Source organism: Macaca mulatta, chromosome 9, assembly GCF_049350105.2.
Source record: "Macaca mulatta isolate MMU2019108-1 chromosome 9, T2T-MMU8v2.0, whole genome shotgun sequence".
In the NCBI taxonomy this organism is placed as follows: Eukaryota; Metazoa; Chordata; class Mammalia; order Primates; family Cercopithecidae; genus Macaca; species Macaca mulatta.
In genome coordinates, this window is record NC_133414.1 from 123,176,406 (window position 1) to 123,191,059 (window position 14,654).

General features: G+C 34.1%; 1 protein-coding gene across 3 annotated transcripts in view; it reads left to right on the plus strand.

Annotated features, from left to right (window-relative positions):
• SHOC2 (SHOC2 leucine rich repeat scaffold protein) overlaps nt 1-14,654 on the plus strand; it is a 91,094-nt gene that overhangs the window by 73,146 nt on the left and 3,294 nt on the right. For all 3 annotated transcript variants that reach the window (XM_077944945.1, NM_001257588.1, XM_077944944.1), the window contains 5 exons: nt 5,038-5,168; nt 9,194-9,382; nt 11,796-11,918; nt 13,495-13,632; nt 13,957-14,074. In XM_077944945.1, the coding sequence (XP_077801071.1) occupies nt 9,305-9,382; nt 11,796-11,918; nt 13,495-13,632; nt 13,957-14,074 (457 nt within the window). In that variant the 5' untranslated portion in view covers nt 5,038-5,168; nt 9,194-9,304. The remainder of the gene's footprint in view (nt 1-5,037; nt 5,169-9,193; nt 9,383-11,795; nt 11,919-13,494; nt 13,633-13,956; nt 14,075-14,654) is intronic.

Consider the following 14,654-nt stretch of genomic DNA (forward strand, 5'->3'; position numbering starts at 1 on the left):
TTACGAGGAGGTCAGTAAGATCTTAATAAAAATGGCTAAGAATGACTTAATGAACAAATGCATTGGACTCAGTATGGAAGAAAAATGCAGTCTGAACACAGCAGTGAGGACAGTCAAACAGCATGGAGGTGAGAATGAGCACAGCATGGTTCTGTGTCAAGGAAACAAGCTAAGTGGAGCAAAGTCAGTGAAGATCTTGAAGGAAGATTTGTTGATAGGGAGCCAAGTTGGATTCACCAACTAGCTGGTGACTGTGACAAGTTATTTCACAAATGTTACGGTAAAGTCCCTGCTGATTACCCTCAGATGGCTCTTACTGCTGCTTCCTAGGTATCTTTTTCATTTCTTTTTATCAAATGTCACAGGATGGCTATCTAAAACTTAAAACCACCATACTCATTTTTTTTCCCCCACAATTTAGCTTATGTGTTCACTTTATGGAGAAGATGACCCTTACCATGTAAAGGGCCCAGACTTCTTACTTCTACATTTATTTTCCCTCTTTGCTCATCTTTTGTTCATTCTCTCCTGTTCCTAGAGACAGAGATGTTCCTTCTTTCTAAGATTAACTTTTTCACTTTCTTTATAAAGCCAGCTTTGATCCTTTGTGTTGGAAATTGTCTCCCCCATCTCTAAACATTCAAAGATTTTGTTCATACTTCTTTTAGGGTATTATCGTAGTCTACTAAGTATTATAGTTATTTGTGAAAATAAACCACTGTACTGTAAGCCTCTTGAGAGAAGAGACTATGTCTTGTGTGGCACTGTGCAGTTTTACAGCAGTTAAATAAGTAGCTTGATTGATGGGTGGAGGTATATCATGGGGACCCCTAGAAGCTAGCAAAGAGTGTTTACATTTGATACAATAGGAAATAGGTTGTTTTTAGTATAAATGTTTTTGGCCAGGTGCAGTGGCTTACGCCTGTAATCCCAGCATTTTGGGAGACTGAGGTGAGTGGATCACTTTAGCACAGAGATTGAGACCAGCCTGGGCAACATGGCGAAACTCTATCTCTACAAAAATACAAAAATTAGCTGGGTGTGGTGGCATATGCCTGTAGTCCCTGCTGCTCCAGAGGCTAAGGTAGGAGGATCACCTTAGACCAGGGAGTTTGAGGCTGCAGCGAGCCATGATTGTGCCACTGCACTCCACCGTGGTCGACAGAGTCAGACTCTTGTCTCTTAAAAATAAAAAAAATGATGAGGGTGGGATTGGAGAAGGGACAAACATGAGAAATGTATTTTGAGAATACAAATAGAATTTTGTGACTGACTTAGAAGGGATAAAACTGATAGTAGAAAACATTTTTAACTAGATAAATATATACTTACTCCCTTTCTATAAACACAGTTTTATAGAATACAGCCTACCCTTTTAATGTTTCTCAATTTTTGCTTTATTATAATAAACTCTCAGTAAACAGCAAATACATATTATCAGTGTCTGGCTCTGCACTAGGGTTCTGACAGTGGATAGCTCACTAAGTCTAAAAATGGACACAGACATGAAATAAACATTTATAATATGGTGTAATCATGACGATAGAGGTGTTGGCACAGTGCCGTGGGTGTGCCTGTGCACTTGTCAAGAGGTGGGTAGAGCTTTATCACAGAGCACAGAGTTAAGTGAGTTAAATATCAGGAAACTAGGAATTCTAAAATGAATTTTGGGCATTTTTATTTTGTTCTTTATTTGGCAAATGATGTATACTGTTTATTGGCATTTTTCCCCTTGGTCTTTGCATTGTTAAGATAGCACATTTTGAACTTTAAAACAAATTGACTTAGAAACCAGAATTAAGTGAAATAACCTGCAATATATTGTCTAATATACTATTAAAAACATGTACAGGCATATAATGCAAATTGGTCACATTATATAAAATATCTCTGTAATGTAAAATATTCATCCAAAAGAAAAAGGATGGTGGAAGGATGTCACAATTTTTTAAAAAATTAGGATGACTTTAGAATTATAGATCTATTCTTATCAAAATTTTTAAAAATTTTAAAATATAGAAAATTAGGAAAAATGCAGACAAAATGAAACAAATTTTTAATTGTTCTTCCGTAATTCTGCCATGCAGAGATAATGGTTAGTTTTGATACATTTTCTTTCCCTTTTTTTGCGTGCCTGTTTCTTACGTTGTTGAAATTATACAAAATACACAATTTTATCATGCTGTTTTCCCCCAACTTAACATCATACCTAAAGTCTTTCACATCTTAAAACTTTTTATAACAACTTTAATATGTACAAAATATTGCAGAATATAGACATACTATAGAATGAAAATTATATATTTGAACATCTATTATGTATCTATTAGTCATGGTGCTAAGTATCTTATGCGTGTTATATCTAACCCCTAGAGCTACCCTGTTAGGTGTGTGGCATTATTTCCACTTTATGGATAAGGAACTGACACAGAGAGGTTAAATAACTTGCCCATGGACATATAAATAATATAAAATACTTCGGTTTTTCTATTACATTGTGATGCTTCCAATTTAAATAATTATTCTTCTATTGTTGAATATTTAGATTGTCCCTATTTTTGCCATTATATGACTTAATTAACATATTTTGTCATAAAGCAAATTATTTTCTGCCAATCCAGCTTTTAAGTAACATTTTTATTGTCTTTTTTTTTTTTTTTTTAAATGAGATGGAGTCTTGCTGTGTCGCCCAGGCTGGAGTGCAATGGCGCAATCTCAGCTAATGGCAACCTCCTCCTCCCGGGTTCAAGCCATTCTCCTTCCTGAGCCTCCCAAGTAGCTGGGACTACAGGTGTGCACCACCATGCCCGGATAATTTTGTATTTTTAGTAGAGACGGGGTTTCACCATGTTGACCAGGCTGGTCTTGAACTCCTGACCTCAAGTGATCCACTTGCCTCGACCTCTGAAAGTGCTGGGATTACAGGTGTGAGCCACCACGCCTGGCCTAACGCAGTGATAGCAGTAGTGAATATTCTCGTTCATATTTCTAACCACTGAATTTTCTGAGGCTTTGGAAAGTCAATTTTTTTTTCTCCTGCAGAATTGACGCGTCTCACCAGAGTGTCATCAGAAAGACGCTTCTGATGAAGTCACTAAGTGAAGCATTCTTAGTTAATTTACAAAGCATTTTAAAGACTAAATTAACTTGTCTTTGCTAAGTGGTGGTTTTTTATTGTTGCTTTTGTATTCAACTTTATGCCGGTTGGAATCTCACTTAATTAGATAGACCTAGTAAACTCTTGGCCCAGTTTCCAAACACTATTGTACAAAAGTGATGTATTAATAAATGAACATAGCATACCTATGGAATAGTTCTAATTGGAAGAATTGAAGTGGTTGTTACATTTTTCTGCATTATAGTTGACAACTGATGGCATAGAATTAGGAGTATTTTTTTATCAGTGACTGATTCTTATCTTGAAAATGTAAAGGCTAAAAATTAGCTCCAATTATTCATTATGTGTAACTTCACTCGCTTGATACTTTCCACAAGAAGGAAAGATGCAGATGATTGATGACCAGATAAGGATCATGAGGCATAATGAGTGCCCTCTTAAGGTGTCAAGGCTTAACTTATGCTATAGACTAATGTATGTTTTCTGTAAGTATTGTAATATTGCATCTAAGAAAGTTGATCATACGACAGCTTTTTGAACAATGATTAAAGCAAAAGGAAAGAAATGGACATCAAGAGGTTGCGAAGGCTGAAAGGCCTCAAAATACTTATCTCCAAGAAGTTAAGTGTTGACACAGGCATCCACTTCTGTAATTTCTAACACTGGAAATAACTGTTTAATTTAAAAGTAAAGGCTGCATTTGGCATTTTAACCTGGCCCATCCAAGTATCTCATAGCAACAGTTGTGATTTGAAGTGAAAAAAGAAATTAATCAGCCACAGCAAAATAGCATGTTGGACTAAATTCTTGTCTTGTTAGCTTTTTTTGTATCAAAATTAACATTTTTAATGTATATTATTTGCAGAATTGAATTTGAGTTGAACCATTTATGATAACAGAAGTCATTATATTCATCATTCATTTTATATATAGCTGGCCATGTAGTCTTGGCAAGAAAAATAGAAAATACCTAGAAAATAAAATGCTCAGCTGGGCGCAGTGGCTTATGCCTGTAATCCCAGCACTTTGGAGTTCCAGGCAGCAGATCACTTAAGGTCAGGAGTTCAAGACCAGCCTGGCCAACATGGTGAAACCCCGTCTGTACTAAAAATACAAAAATTAGCTGGGTGTGGTGGTGGACGCCTGTAATCCCAGCTACTTGGGAGGCTGAGGCAGGAGAATCGCTTGAACCCAGGAGGTGGAGGTTGCAGTGAGCTGAGATTACACCACTGTACTCCAGCCTGGGCGATAGAGTGAGACTCAGTCTCAAAAAAGAAAAGAAAAGAAAATGCTCTGCTTTTTAAAAATTCAATAATGGCTATTTTGTGCTCAAGCTGGATATGCTTAGATAAAAGAGACTATAACTTTCACTTCAGTTTGTAAGTTTTGGGGAGGGGGTTGAGAAATTTTTTACCATCAGGCCAACTTTTCAGTATTGAAGCTTTCTGATCTCAGTAAATAATTTATGTTTTAAACAATACTATTTTAGAAATTTGGAAATTTCTTCTCCAAAATTACGTGTACATACTTATATATAACTACTTGTTCTAAATTGGATCATCATAACATAGAACAAATGGAATAATTATTGTAAGTTTAAAATATACACAGCTTTGATGCAGTTAAATTAGGCCTTATCTAAAGATTAACCTGTTAAAGTATGCCAATACTTTATCTAATTGTTCATTTAAAAACTAACTTATAGCTGTATATTTCCTTATTTCTCCAAGACAAGTGAGCATAAAAGTGATTTCAGTTTCATCCTAATCGATAGTGTAGTGTGGGTTCCTTGTGCTAGAAGTTAAGGATCTTGCTGAAACAGTACTTTAATTTTTAAATAGTTAGTACATAGCCTGTGACAGTGAGAGGCTCATCAGATTTTGTAAAAAATAAATTTCTTTTTTTGTGTGTGTTTACAGGAAACCTGTCCAGTTTAAGTCGTCTTGGTCTGAGATATAACAGACTGTCAGCAATACCCAGATCATTATCAAAATGCAGTGCACTTGAAGAATTAAATTTAGAGAACAATAACATTTCTACTTTACCAGAGGTAAGAAGTGGATTAGAGAAAACAAGATTTGAAGTGAGTCTGCAAGATAATTCAAGGAAAGCTAGTAAATCTTTATAGCAGGGTAAATAATTTGGTCATTGAGATTGTTTAAATAATGAGTATGCTGTGGATGTACCACCACTGCTAAAGTAACTCCAAACAAGAAAGAATGGGTATATGAACCTATTAAGTTTTTATTTTTTTTTAATGCAAAGAAAAAGGGAAAAACTAGGAGAAAAGTAAGTGTGCTGTATTCTACTTTAGCACCATGTAAATCTCATTTCATTTTGGGAACTGACAGTAAAGGTATTAAGGAAAAGCTATATGGCTGGTTTTAAAATTCAACTACCCTATCCAGTTCAGTTATAAAAAGAAAGATGATAAGTGATACAGAATGCACTGTCTATCATCAAAATTAATATTAGCAGCAATTCTCCTGTGACTCAAATTATTACCTTGTTTATGCAATAATATTAAGGCCTATTTAGTATAAAACAATTGCCAGAATCTTTTTTTAAAACACATTTTTAGGTTTTGTTGATTCTATTAGAAAAGTATTTTCACTTATTTTGGTTAGGGATTAATTGGGTAAGATATAATACTTTTTTTTTTTTTTTTTTGAGGCAGAGTTTAGCTCCCGTTGCCCAGGCTGGAGTGCAATGGCGCGATCTCGGCTCAGCTGCAACCTCTGCCTCCCAGATTCAAGTGATTCTCCTGCCTCAGCCTCCCAAGTAATTGGGATAAAAGGCACTACCACACCAGGCTAATTTTGTATTTTTAGTAGAGATGGGGGTTTCACCATGTTGGCCAGGCTGATCTCGAGCTCTTGACCTCAAGTGGTCTACCTGCCTCGGCCTCCCAAAGTGCTGAGATTACAGGCGTAAGCCACCGTGGCCAGCCAATATAATACTCTTCTTTTAAAGTTGTCTTTATCAATATTATTATTAGTCTTTTACTATTGACTTTCCTTATTTTCCTACCTATTTTAGCATGTCAACAATGGATGTTTGCTTATAGTTGTTCAAGCATATCTTACTGTAGTAATGTAACAGAAGAATTGTGGACTTACTGATTGATTGAGCTTTGCAAAGTCTTTTTTTTGTAACAAAAAATGTCTTACGTAAGTGCTGCTACTATGTTTTGACTTGGTAGTTTTTCTGAGTGTGTGTGTGTAATCGAATTAAGAACAAAGATTCTTTAAGGCCAGGCGCTGTAGCTAATACTTGTAATCCCAGCACTTTGGGAGGCCGAGGCAGGTGGATCACTTGAGGTTAGGAGCTCAAGACCAGCCTGGCCAACTTGGCAAAACCCTGTCTCCATTAAAAATACAAAAAATTAACTGGGTGAGGTGGCGGGCACCTGTAATCCCAGCTACTCAGAAGGCTGAGGTAGGAGAATGACTTGAACCCAGGAGGCAGAGATTGCAGAGCTGAGGTCACGCCACTGCACTCCAGCCTGGGCAACAGAGGGAGACTTTGTCTCAAAAAAAAAAAAAAAATAAGTGAAAAAATTTAAATTAATACATATCCAGTCTTATTGTCAGTGAAGTGAAACTAATAATTACTGGGTACCTGTTAGGAAATATGGATTTTCCTGGGAGCTTGTTAGAAATGTGGACTCTTGGGCCCCACTCCCAGTCCCACTGAATATGGGAAAGTATGAAATCTTAATTTAAAAGTAATCAGTGTGCTTTGGAAGCAGCATAGTCTCAATGCAAATGTGAAATTATCTGCATTTATAGTGAGGAAAACAATAAAATCCATTAGACGGCACTTATAAGATACCCAAGCTGGGTTAGGCAAGAAATCATGAAAGTGGTTTTCAATAAGGGCATATTAAATAGCTGAAATCAGAGCTGCTAAAATGACTATTTTGTCATTTGAAGACTGTCTGAAAATGGACTTATTTTAATGTAGATGTCTACATATAAGTAAAAGGAACTTAATAATTTGAACCACATAGTCCCAAGGCATGAGTCTAGGTACTCTACACGTACTATCTTGTTTAATCTTTGTCATAAACCTACTAGTTATTGGAGTATCCTCATCAAGCAGCAAAATAAGGCTTAAGAGAAGTTATATTTTTGGCCGAATTTGTTACCTTAGATATTTTTCTGGAAGTATGGTAAGAGGTGTATTGATTATCCAATTAATTCACCAAAGTTGACAAAACTTAGTAGAAGGTATAAAATAGGAGCCTAGATGTGTCTGATTCTAACCAAAAAAAAAGATAAGCAACCCCTGTTTCACAATGTGACTAAGAAATGAGAGCTCGAAGAGCTGCCTTCTTGTTGCCCCTTCTCAAATATATTCAGTATTAACATTTTATCATATGAGTCAATTCAATAAAGTAAGTCAGTTGTAAGAATAAAAAGAATCACATTTTTTGCCATGAGGCTCAGTAAAACTCCTTTATTTTCAATTGAGTAGCCCGTAGAGATTTTTCGTGAATCGACTGCCATGCAGTTTTCTGGCCACAGGTTTACCTCTGTTGTTCCTTTTGTTTGTGCATAACAATACACAGATTTTAAGGGTAGCTTCTTAAGATACAGTATAAAGAAACAAGTTTCAGTTCTCTGTATAGGTATATCCTCAATTATATAGTTACTTCATTCCTTCAGATGGCTTTGCCAATTACACTGTCACCTCAAGTACTAAGTTTTCAATTTGCTGATGGTAGACAGCTGAAGTTTGAATATTGTTTAAAAAACATACATACCTCACACAGTGCTTGCTTCTCCCTGCTTGTGCTTTTACTTTGAATCTAGAGTGTTTCTTCTATTTCTCTGAGTATTTTAAAATGTTTTCATCCTTCAAGATCTAGCTGTCAACTTTCATCCTATTTTTCCAGTTATTCCAGTATTCCTTGCTTTGAATTTAAATAGAGAAAGGATTTAAAATTTAAGCACTTACTCCCTGCTAGGTATTGTAAAGTTATTTATGTATTTTATCGCTTTTAGTCTTCCCTATGACCCATAAAATATTGTTATTTAAATAATGATACACTAGGTTCAGAAAAATAACTTGCCGAAGTCACAAGCTATTTAAAGATAGAGTCAAGATTCAAAACAATTTATAGCCTTTACTAGTATTTCTCAGATGTTAATGAGCATGCAGATCACCTGGGAATCTTGTTAAAATGCATATTATGATTCACTGGCAGTGGGGCCCAAGAGTCTGCATTTCTCACAAGCTCCCAGGGGATGCTGATACTGCTTTTCCTTGGCCCAGACTGAATAGCAAGAGCCTATTCTATGTAATTGATTATTGATTATATACAGTCATATATTATTTTCTAATTATTTCTTATCTATGTACTTCTTAACTGCAGAGATTCTTTGGTAATACCTGAATATTTAATACTTTGGTTAAATGGTGGGAGTCTAAAGTAGGGGAAGATGGGGTTATGTGCTAAGTAAATACTTGTTTAATGGGTACATATATGCCCTCAGAAATTTTACCATATAGAAAAGCGGTGTATTATACAGTATCAGGAAGCATAATTATCTCCTGAATTTAATGTTCCCTAAAAGGAATCATTATGTTAATCTCAATAATTTAGAGATAGGTATATAACTTAAGACTAGGTAGGATTTGTCACACAGCCAGTGGCAGAGGCAGGACTCAGACCTGGAACTGTCTGACACTCAAGTTTCTGCAATGTAGAAATTTCAAATTAGTCACCCATGAGGCACCTCTCCACACACAGACATGTTTTCCTTATTCCATACAGTGTTTTAAATAAATTGAAGCCAAAGAATAAAAATTGGAAAAATGTTCTGTTTCCTCCTATAAAATCTGGAAGTCTACATTGGTTCCACATTTCTGCAAGGTACCAATCTGCTAGAGCTATGTAGTGACTGTCCCTGTAAAGAGGTGTCACAGACTGCCCTAACCAGTCTTTGTCATTTGTCACCCCCAAAGCCCTTTGAGGCATTTGTGTTGAGACTGCTGTTCTATACAAAATGAGTCTCATCACAGTTCTAATTCTTATGTTTATTTCATTTTTTTTTTTTTTTTTTTTAGAGTCTTTTATCAAGTCTTGTGAAACTGAATAGTTTGACCTTAGCTAGGAATTGCTTCCAGTTATATCCAGTGGGTGGTCCATCTCAGTTTTCTACCATCTATTCCCTCAACATGGAACACAATCGAATCAATAAAATTCCATTTGGAATTTTCTCCAGAGCTAAAGTATTAAGTAAGCTGAATATGAAGGTAAGCATATATTTGTTTATTAGGGGAAGGAATTGCTTTAACTGGTACTTCCACTAATATTTATGTTTTTTCTAATTGTGTGGGGAGTGGGTACTTGTACCTTGCTGATGGGTCTAAACTGATAATAAGACATTTCAGGGTACTTTGTATCAGATAACAAATATCTTAGAACTGTGCATACCCTTAGGAATTTGTCCTAAAGAAATAATCATTGTCCAGCTCAGTGGCTGATGCACCTGTAATCCCAGTGCTTTGGAAGGCTAAGGTGGGAGGATCCCTGGAGGCTAGGCGTTCAAGACCAGCTTGGGCAATATAGTGAGACCTTGTCTCGCAAAAAAATTTTTAAAAATTAGCTGGCCTGTAGTACCAGCTACATGGAAGGCTGGGGCAGGAGGATTGCTTGAGCCTGGGAGTTCAAGGCTGCAGTGAGTTATGGTGGCACCACTGCACTCCAGCCTGGTGTAGAAAGCAAGAACCTGTTCCCTATCCCCCACAAAATAGGAAATATGAATATCTGTAAAAGTATAGTTGTAGGGATATGTATTGCAGAGCCATCTATTTCATAGGTACCAACTTATTAATAGAGATTTAATTTTGTTAAGTAATTTGTCTTTAGTGGAATACTGTAGAGCCATTAAAAATGATATTTTGGTCTAAAAGAACACTACATACTAGTTGAAATATTCTCATTTTATCAAGTGGAAGAAAGTTAAAGCATGTAAAAAATCTTTTCCCACCCGGAGTTTTTGAAAGCTGTTTTTAATATGCTTAATTATATATTAAAGATCTTTATATTTATACATATAGCTGGTTTTTGCCAAAATGTTTAGAGATCAGAATTATTTATGGGTGAACGTTAGTTTCCTTTTGCTTACAGTGATCGAGTTTGACTTTTGTAATGCAATTTATTGCAAAAGGAGAAAACAAATGGAAAATTACCAAGTTTAGTGATTTAATTTGTACTGGACAAACTTTAGGCCCAAAGAAGATAACTGAATTGACCACATAGCTAATAGTATTCTTCCTGTCATGATGAACCGTTTGAACATAGTTGTGGTTCTTTAAACTATAATCTTAGATGTACATTTTTTAAATTATATCCACACTTGCTCATAAATATGGTATGTATCTTTTATGATGATTCTTTGGAAGTATATAATAAGTAAACTAATGGAAATTCAAGATACTCTTACAGTTTTAACAATTGTAAAATTTCTTGTTAATCAGTCTGGTTATATGAGATTTAGCAGTGGTAATGGTGTTGATTCTGAACATTCATTTTGTAGTAATAGGCTTAAAACACAGTGGTTCAGGGTTCATTAGTTTATGCATTTGCATGTAAGTACCAGTAGTAAATTTTTAAAAATGAAAATACCTTATAAATCATACTATAAGTGTCAGTAGTTTAGGCATACATAGGTAATAAGCTTAAATATTAAATAGATAACAAGTTTAAATATTACAATAAAAGAAAAAGTTGGTTTTCAAAAGAATGTTTGCTACTTGGGATTTCTTTTGTGGGTCATTTTGTGTGAAATGAGACAATCCATGTGCAATGCAGCTAATTCTAAAGATACAGATTGACATAAAGGATATAAAATAATACTGCCACTGAGGTAGCATCACTGTTAACATACTGGCATATATCGTTGGTATTGAGCTGGATGGGGTGTTGATTATCCTCTCCCAGGACCAATACCCCTAACACATAACAATGTGGTACAAGACATTATTGATGAAAGTGTACTTTGTAAGTGAATTAAAGTGGCATACTTTTTTTCTGTGAACAGCCGTGTCTAATTTTTAAACCAAATTAAGACCATATTTACTGTTTCCTCTGTTTCAGCGATGAATATATTTTACCATTTTTTTCTTACGGATTTTTAAAGTGAAATGGTAAATACCTGATTCGTGTTTTAATTATTTAATTTGTTGTCTTTTTAAGACTATTTTCCTCCCCTACTTTACTGCTTAGCACCTCAAGAATTCCTGAGTTCATTCTGGTTTCCTCATGGGATGTGATTAGATGTGTCTTATTCTATTGTTTTCATATCTTTATTTGAGCATTTATATTTTATTCAGTGATTTCTACATATTGTGAAATGGTAAAAACGTATTTATAGGATCTTTGAAATCTCCAGTGTTTCTCTGTATAATGTATTTTTCTATTTCCATTACAATCACATAAGGAACAAACTTCCAGTTTAACTCCCAAATAAAAGCCTCATTACTGTATAAAAAACTTTGGAGGCTTAGAGTTTTCTGTTGCTGATTTTTTTTTCTTTCTATATTTAAATATCAAAAAGGAGAGTAAGATTTTGTTTAGTTAAGAATTCTCTTTCTGAAGCAACAAGTGTATATGGAACTTTGTTTTTGTGGTTCTTCCTTGGATGCTTCTTTTTGTCTTTGCCAGGACAATCAATTAACATCACTTCCCTTGGATTTTGGAACTTGGACCAGTATGGTAGAATTGAATTTAGCCACTAATCAGCTCACAAAGATCCCTGAGGATGTGTCTGGTCTCGTTTCTCTTGAGGTTAGTATAAATGAGCACCTCAGAACCTTCCATACTTATCTCATTTAAAAATTTCAAATTGAAATAAACAATTTCTGTTTGGGTGAAGATTATAATTAGAAATGTTAGAACTCACTTAAACATACAACCCTAATAGGATAACGAAGTGTTGACTTTAGTCTAGATTCAGTCCTTTTGAATTTCTCTTGCCTACTAAAAGTTGGTATGTTTGAGTGCCATAAAGTATTAATATCTCTAAAAGAAAAGTTCTGTAAAAGCATCTTTTAGAACAATTTTTTTCTTTAGTCTGTTTAAAAACTACACTATTGTCTACCAAAATAATTATCGATTCTCAGACTGTCATTTAGAATGCTTTATCATACTTTTTCATCCTAATTATCCACCTGCTATTTTATTTACTCATTGATTATTGTCTTTGTTGTAAATCTGGTATGCCAATTTCTAGCCCTCTAAGCTTAGTCCTATTGTTTTCTGTATCTAGAGTGCCCTCTTGTCATCCCCTTTTTTCTTTTAGTATGTTTTTCCATAATTAAAGATCCATTTTATTTTCACCTCTTCAGTTAAGGATGATTTCTCCTGCTTCTGAGTTCCTAGAGTTTTCATCCCTTGGTGAAAACACTTACTAATAGTAAATATATTGTTTTTTAAAATTTCCTTCATATCCATGTTTTTTAAAGATCTAATTTTTAAATTATTTAATAAGGTGAAATAGTGTGGTTTAATGGCTAAAAACATGGGCTTTGAAGTCAAACAAAGCTGAGTGTAATTATCTCTGTATATTTATGTACTTAACTTGCCTAAGCTTCAGTTTCTTAAGCTGTGAAATGGGGATAATAAGAGTATTTATCTTGTAGAGTTGTAATTAGGATTAAATGCAATAATGCACATAATACATTTAGTGCAGTGTCTTGCAAATAGTAAAGTCACATGGTGACTGCTGTTATTATTTTCTCGGACTTATTGTATGTATTTATTATGGGTGATATAACATTAGGGAAAATAAATGAACATAAAAACTTACCCAGAACCTTAGGCATCTGTTTTACCTATTGCTCTTTCTCCCAACCCAGTATTGTCTCCTTCCTTTCTGCTAGTTTGTAACTTTATCGGAACAAAGGCTATCTTCCTCTGCCATTTTTCCCCTCTTCAGTATCTTCCAGGATGCTTTCAATATAATAAGTATACCACAGATAATAAATACAGTGGATTGATATAGCAAGTTTAGAAGTTAGTTTTTACCATCCTTTAGTAATGGTTTGTAAGGGTTTTGAATAAATAGTTTCCTATTAGATAAACATTTGTAACTATTCAGTAATTTTTTTGAAATGTAGTTAAAATTAAATTGCTTCTTTTGTTTTCATTAGTTTTGATATAATCAAGTAAAATCTCTTTTCTAATAACTATGGTGTTTTTTTAGAAAAGTAAGTTAAATATTTTATATGTTATATAATTGAACATTACCCTTAATATTCACTGTTTGGAAAATAAGCATTGCTTAATAGATTTTAAGCCACACAATGATAGTATATAATTTCATTTCATGATTTGCTAAAAATTATCAATAATTTCTCATTAGGTTCTTATCTTATCAAACAATCTTCTAAAGAAGCTTCCCCATGGTCTTGGAAACCTTAGGAAGTTAAGAGAGTTAGATCTGGAAGAGAACAAATTGGAATCCTTGCCAAATGAAATTGCATATCTTAAGGATTTACAGGTAAACATTATCCTAGTGGTTTTGTAGTTATATAAAGTTTTTGGAATCCATTCTAAATTGCACATTTTTCTTAAGATTTTGATGTAATTCTTGGATCAGATAGACTTTCCTATTCTAGTATTAGGGCTGAGTTTTGTGTTCATATAACCTGGCTTTGTTTTCCTAACAAATGATATTTTGTGAAAGAAAAATATGTAAGTGATTCTCATTCTATCCAATCTAGTTTCCCTGTTAATTTATTTTATTGTTTAGACATATTATTTTAATTTACATTAAATGTAGGAAATATATTTGTAACTGTCTCTTATTTTGTTAATCTTCTAGAAATTAGTCTTGACAAACAACCAGTTGACCACTCTTCCCAGAGGCATTGGTCACCTTACTAATCTCACACATCTGGGTCTTGGAGAGAACCTACTTACTCACCTTCCTGAAGAAATTGGTATGAACCCTATGAATGCTTGACTCTGTACTAATAATTTGCTCTTGTGCATTCAAGCAGTATATCAGATAAATATGACAAATCTATTGTTTTTTAAACTGAGGTTATATCAGGCTTAAGATTTTTTTTTTAATAGAGCACTGATGGTTGATTGTTGATTGGTTTTGGTTAGGATTCCTAAAGGCTGTTAGGATTGGTTTTAAGATTAATACTGTATTTGAGAATGTTTTGGAATACCTACATTTCCAGTAGGTTTTATGTATAACTTCAATTTAGAAGTTATTTTATATTCCTTCTAAATTTAAAAATTACACAGGGTTGAATTAAATTAGTAATGTTTTATGCCAAAAGAACATTTCTTTATGAGATTTTAGAATTGATATTAATATTTAACCAATATTAACATTTGGGAATACTTAACATTTTCCAAGTGTTTTCATTTCCATTATTTTATGTAATATACATGACCACCTGGAATTTTAGACAGTGCAAGTTGTAATCTTGCTTTATAAAGAGAATTACTTGATTAAGGTCACATGGTAATTAAATATTAGCTTTTAAATTAGTAATTCTATGCATT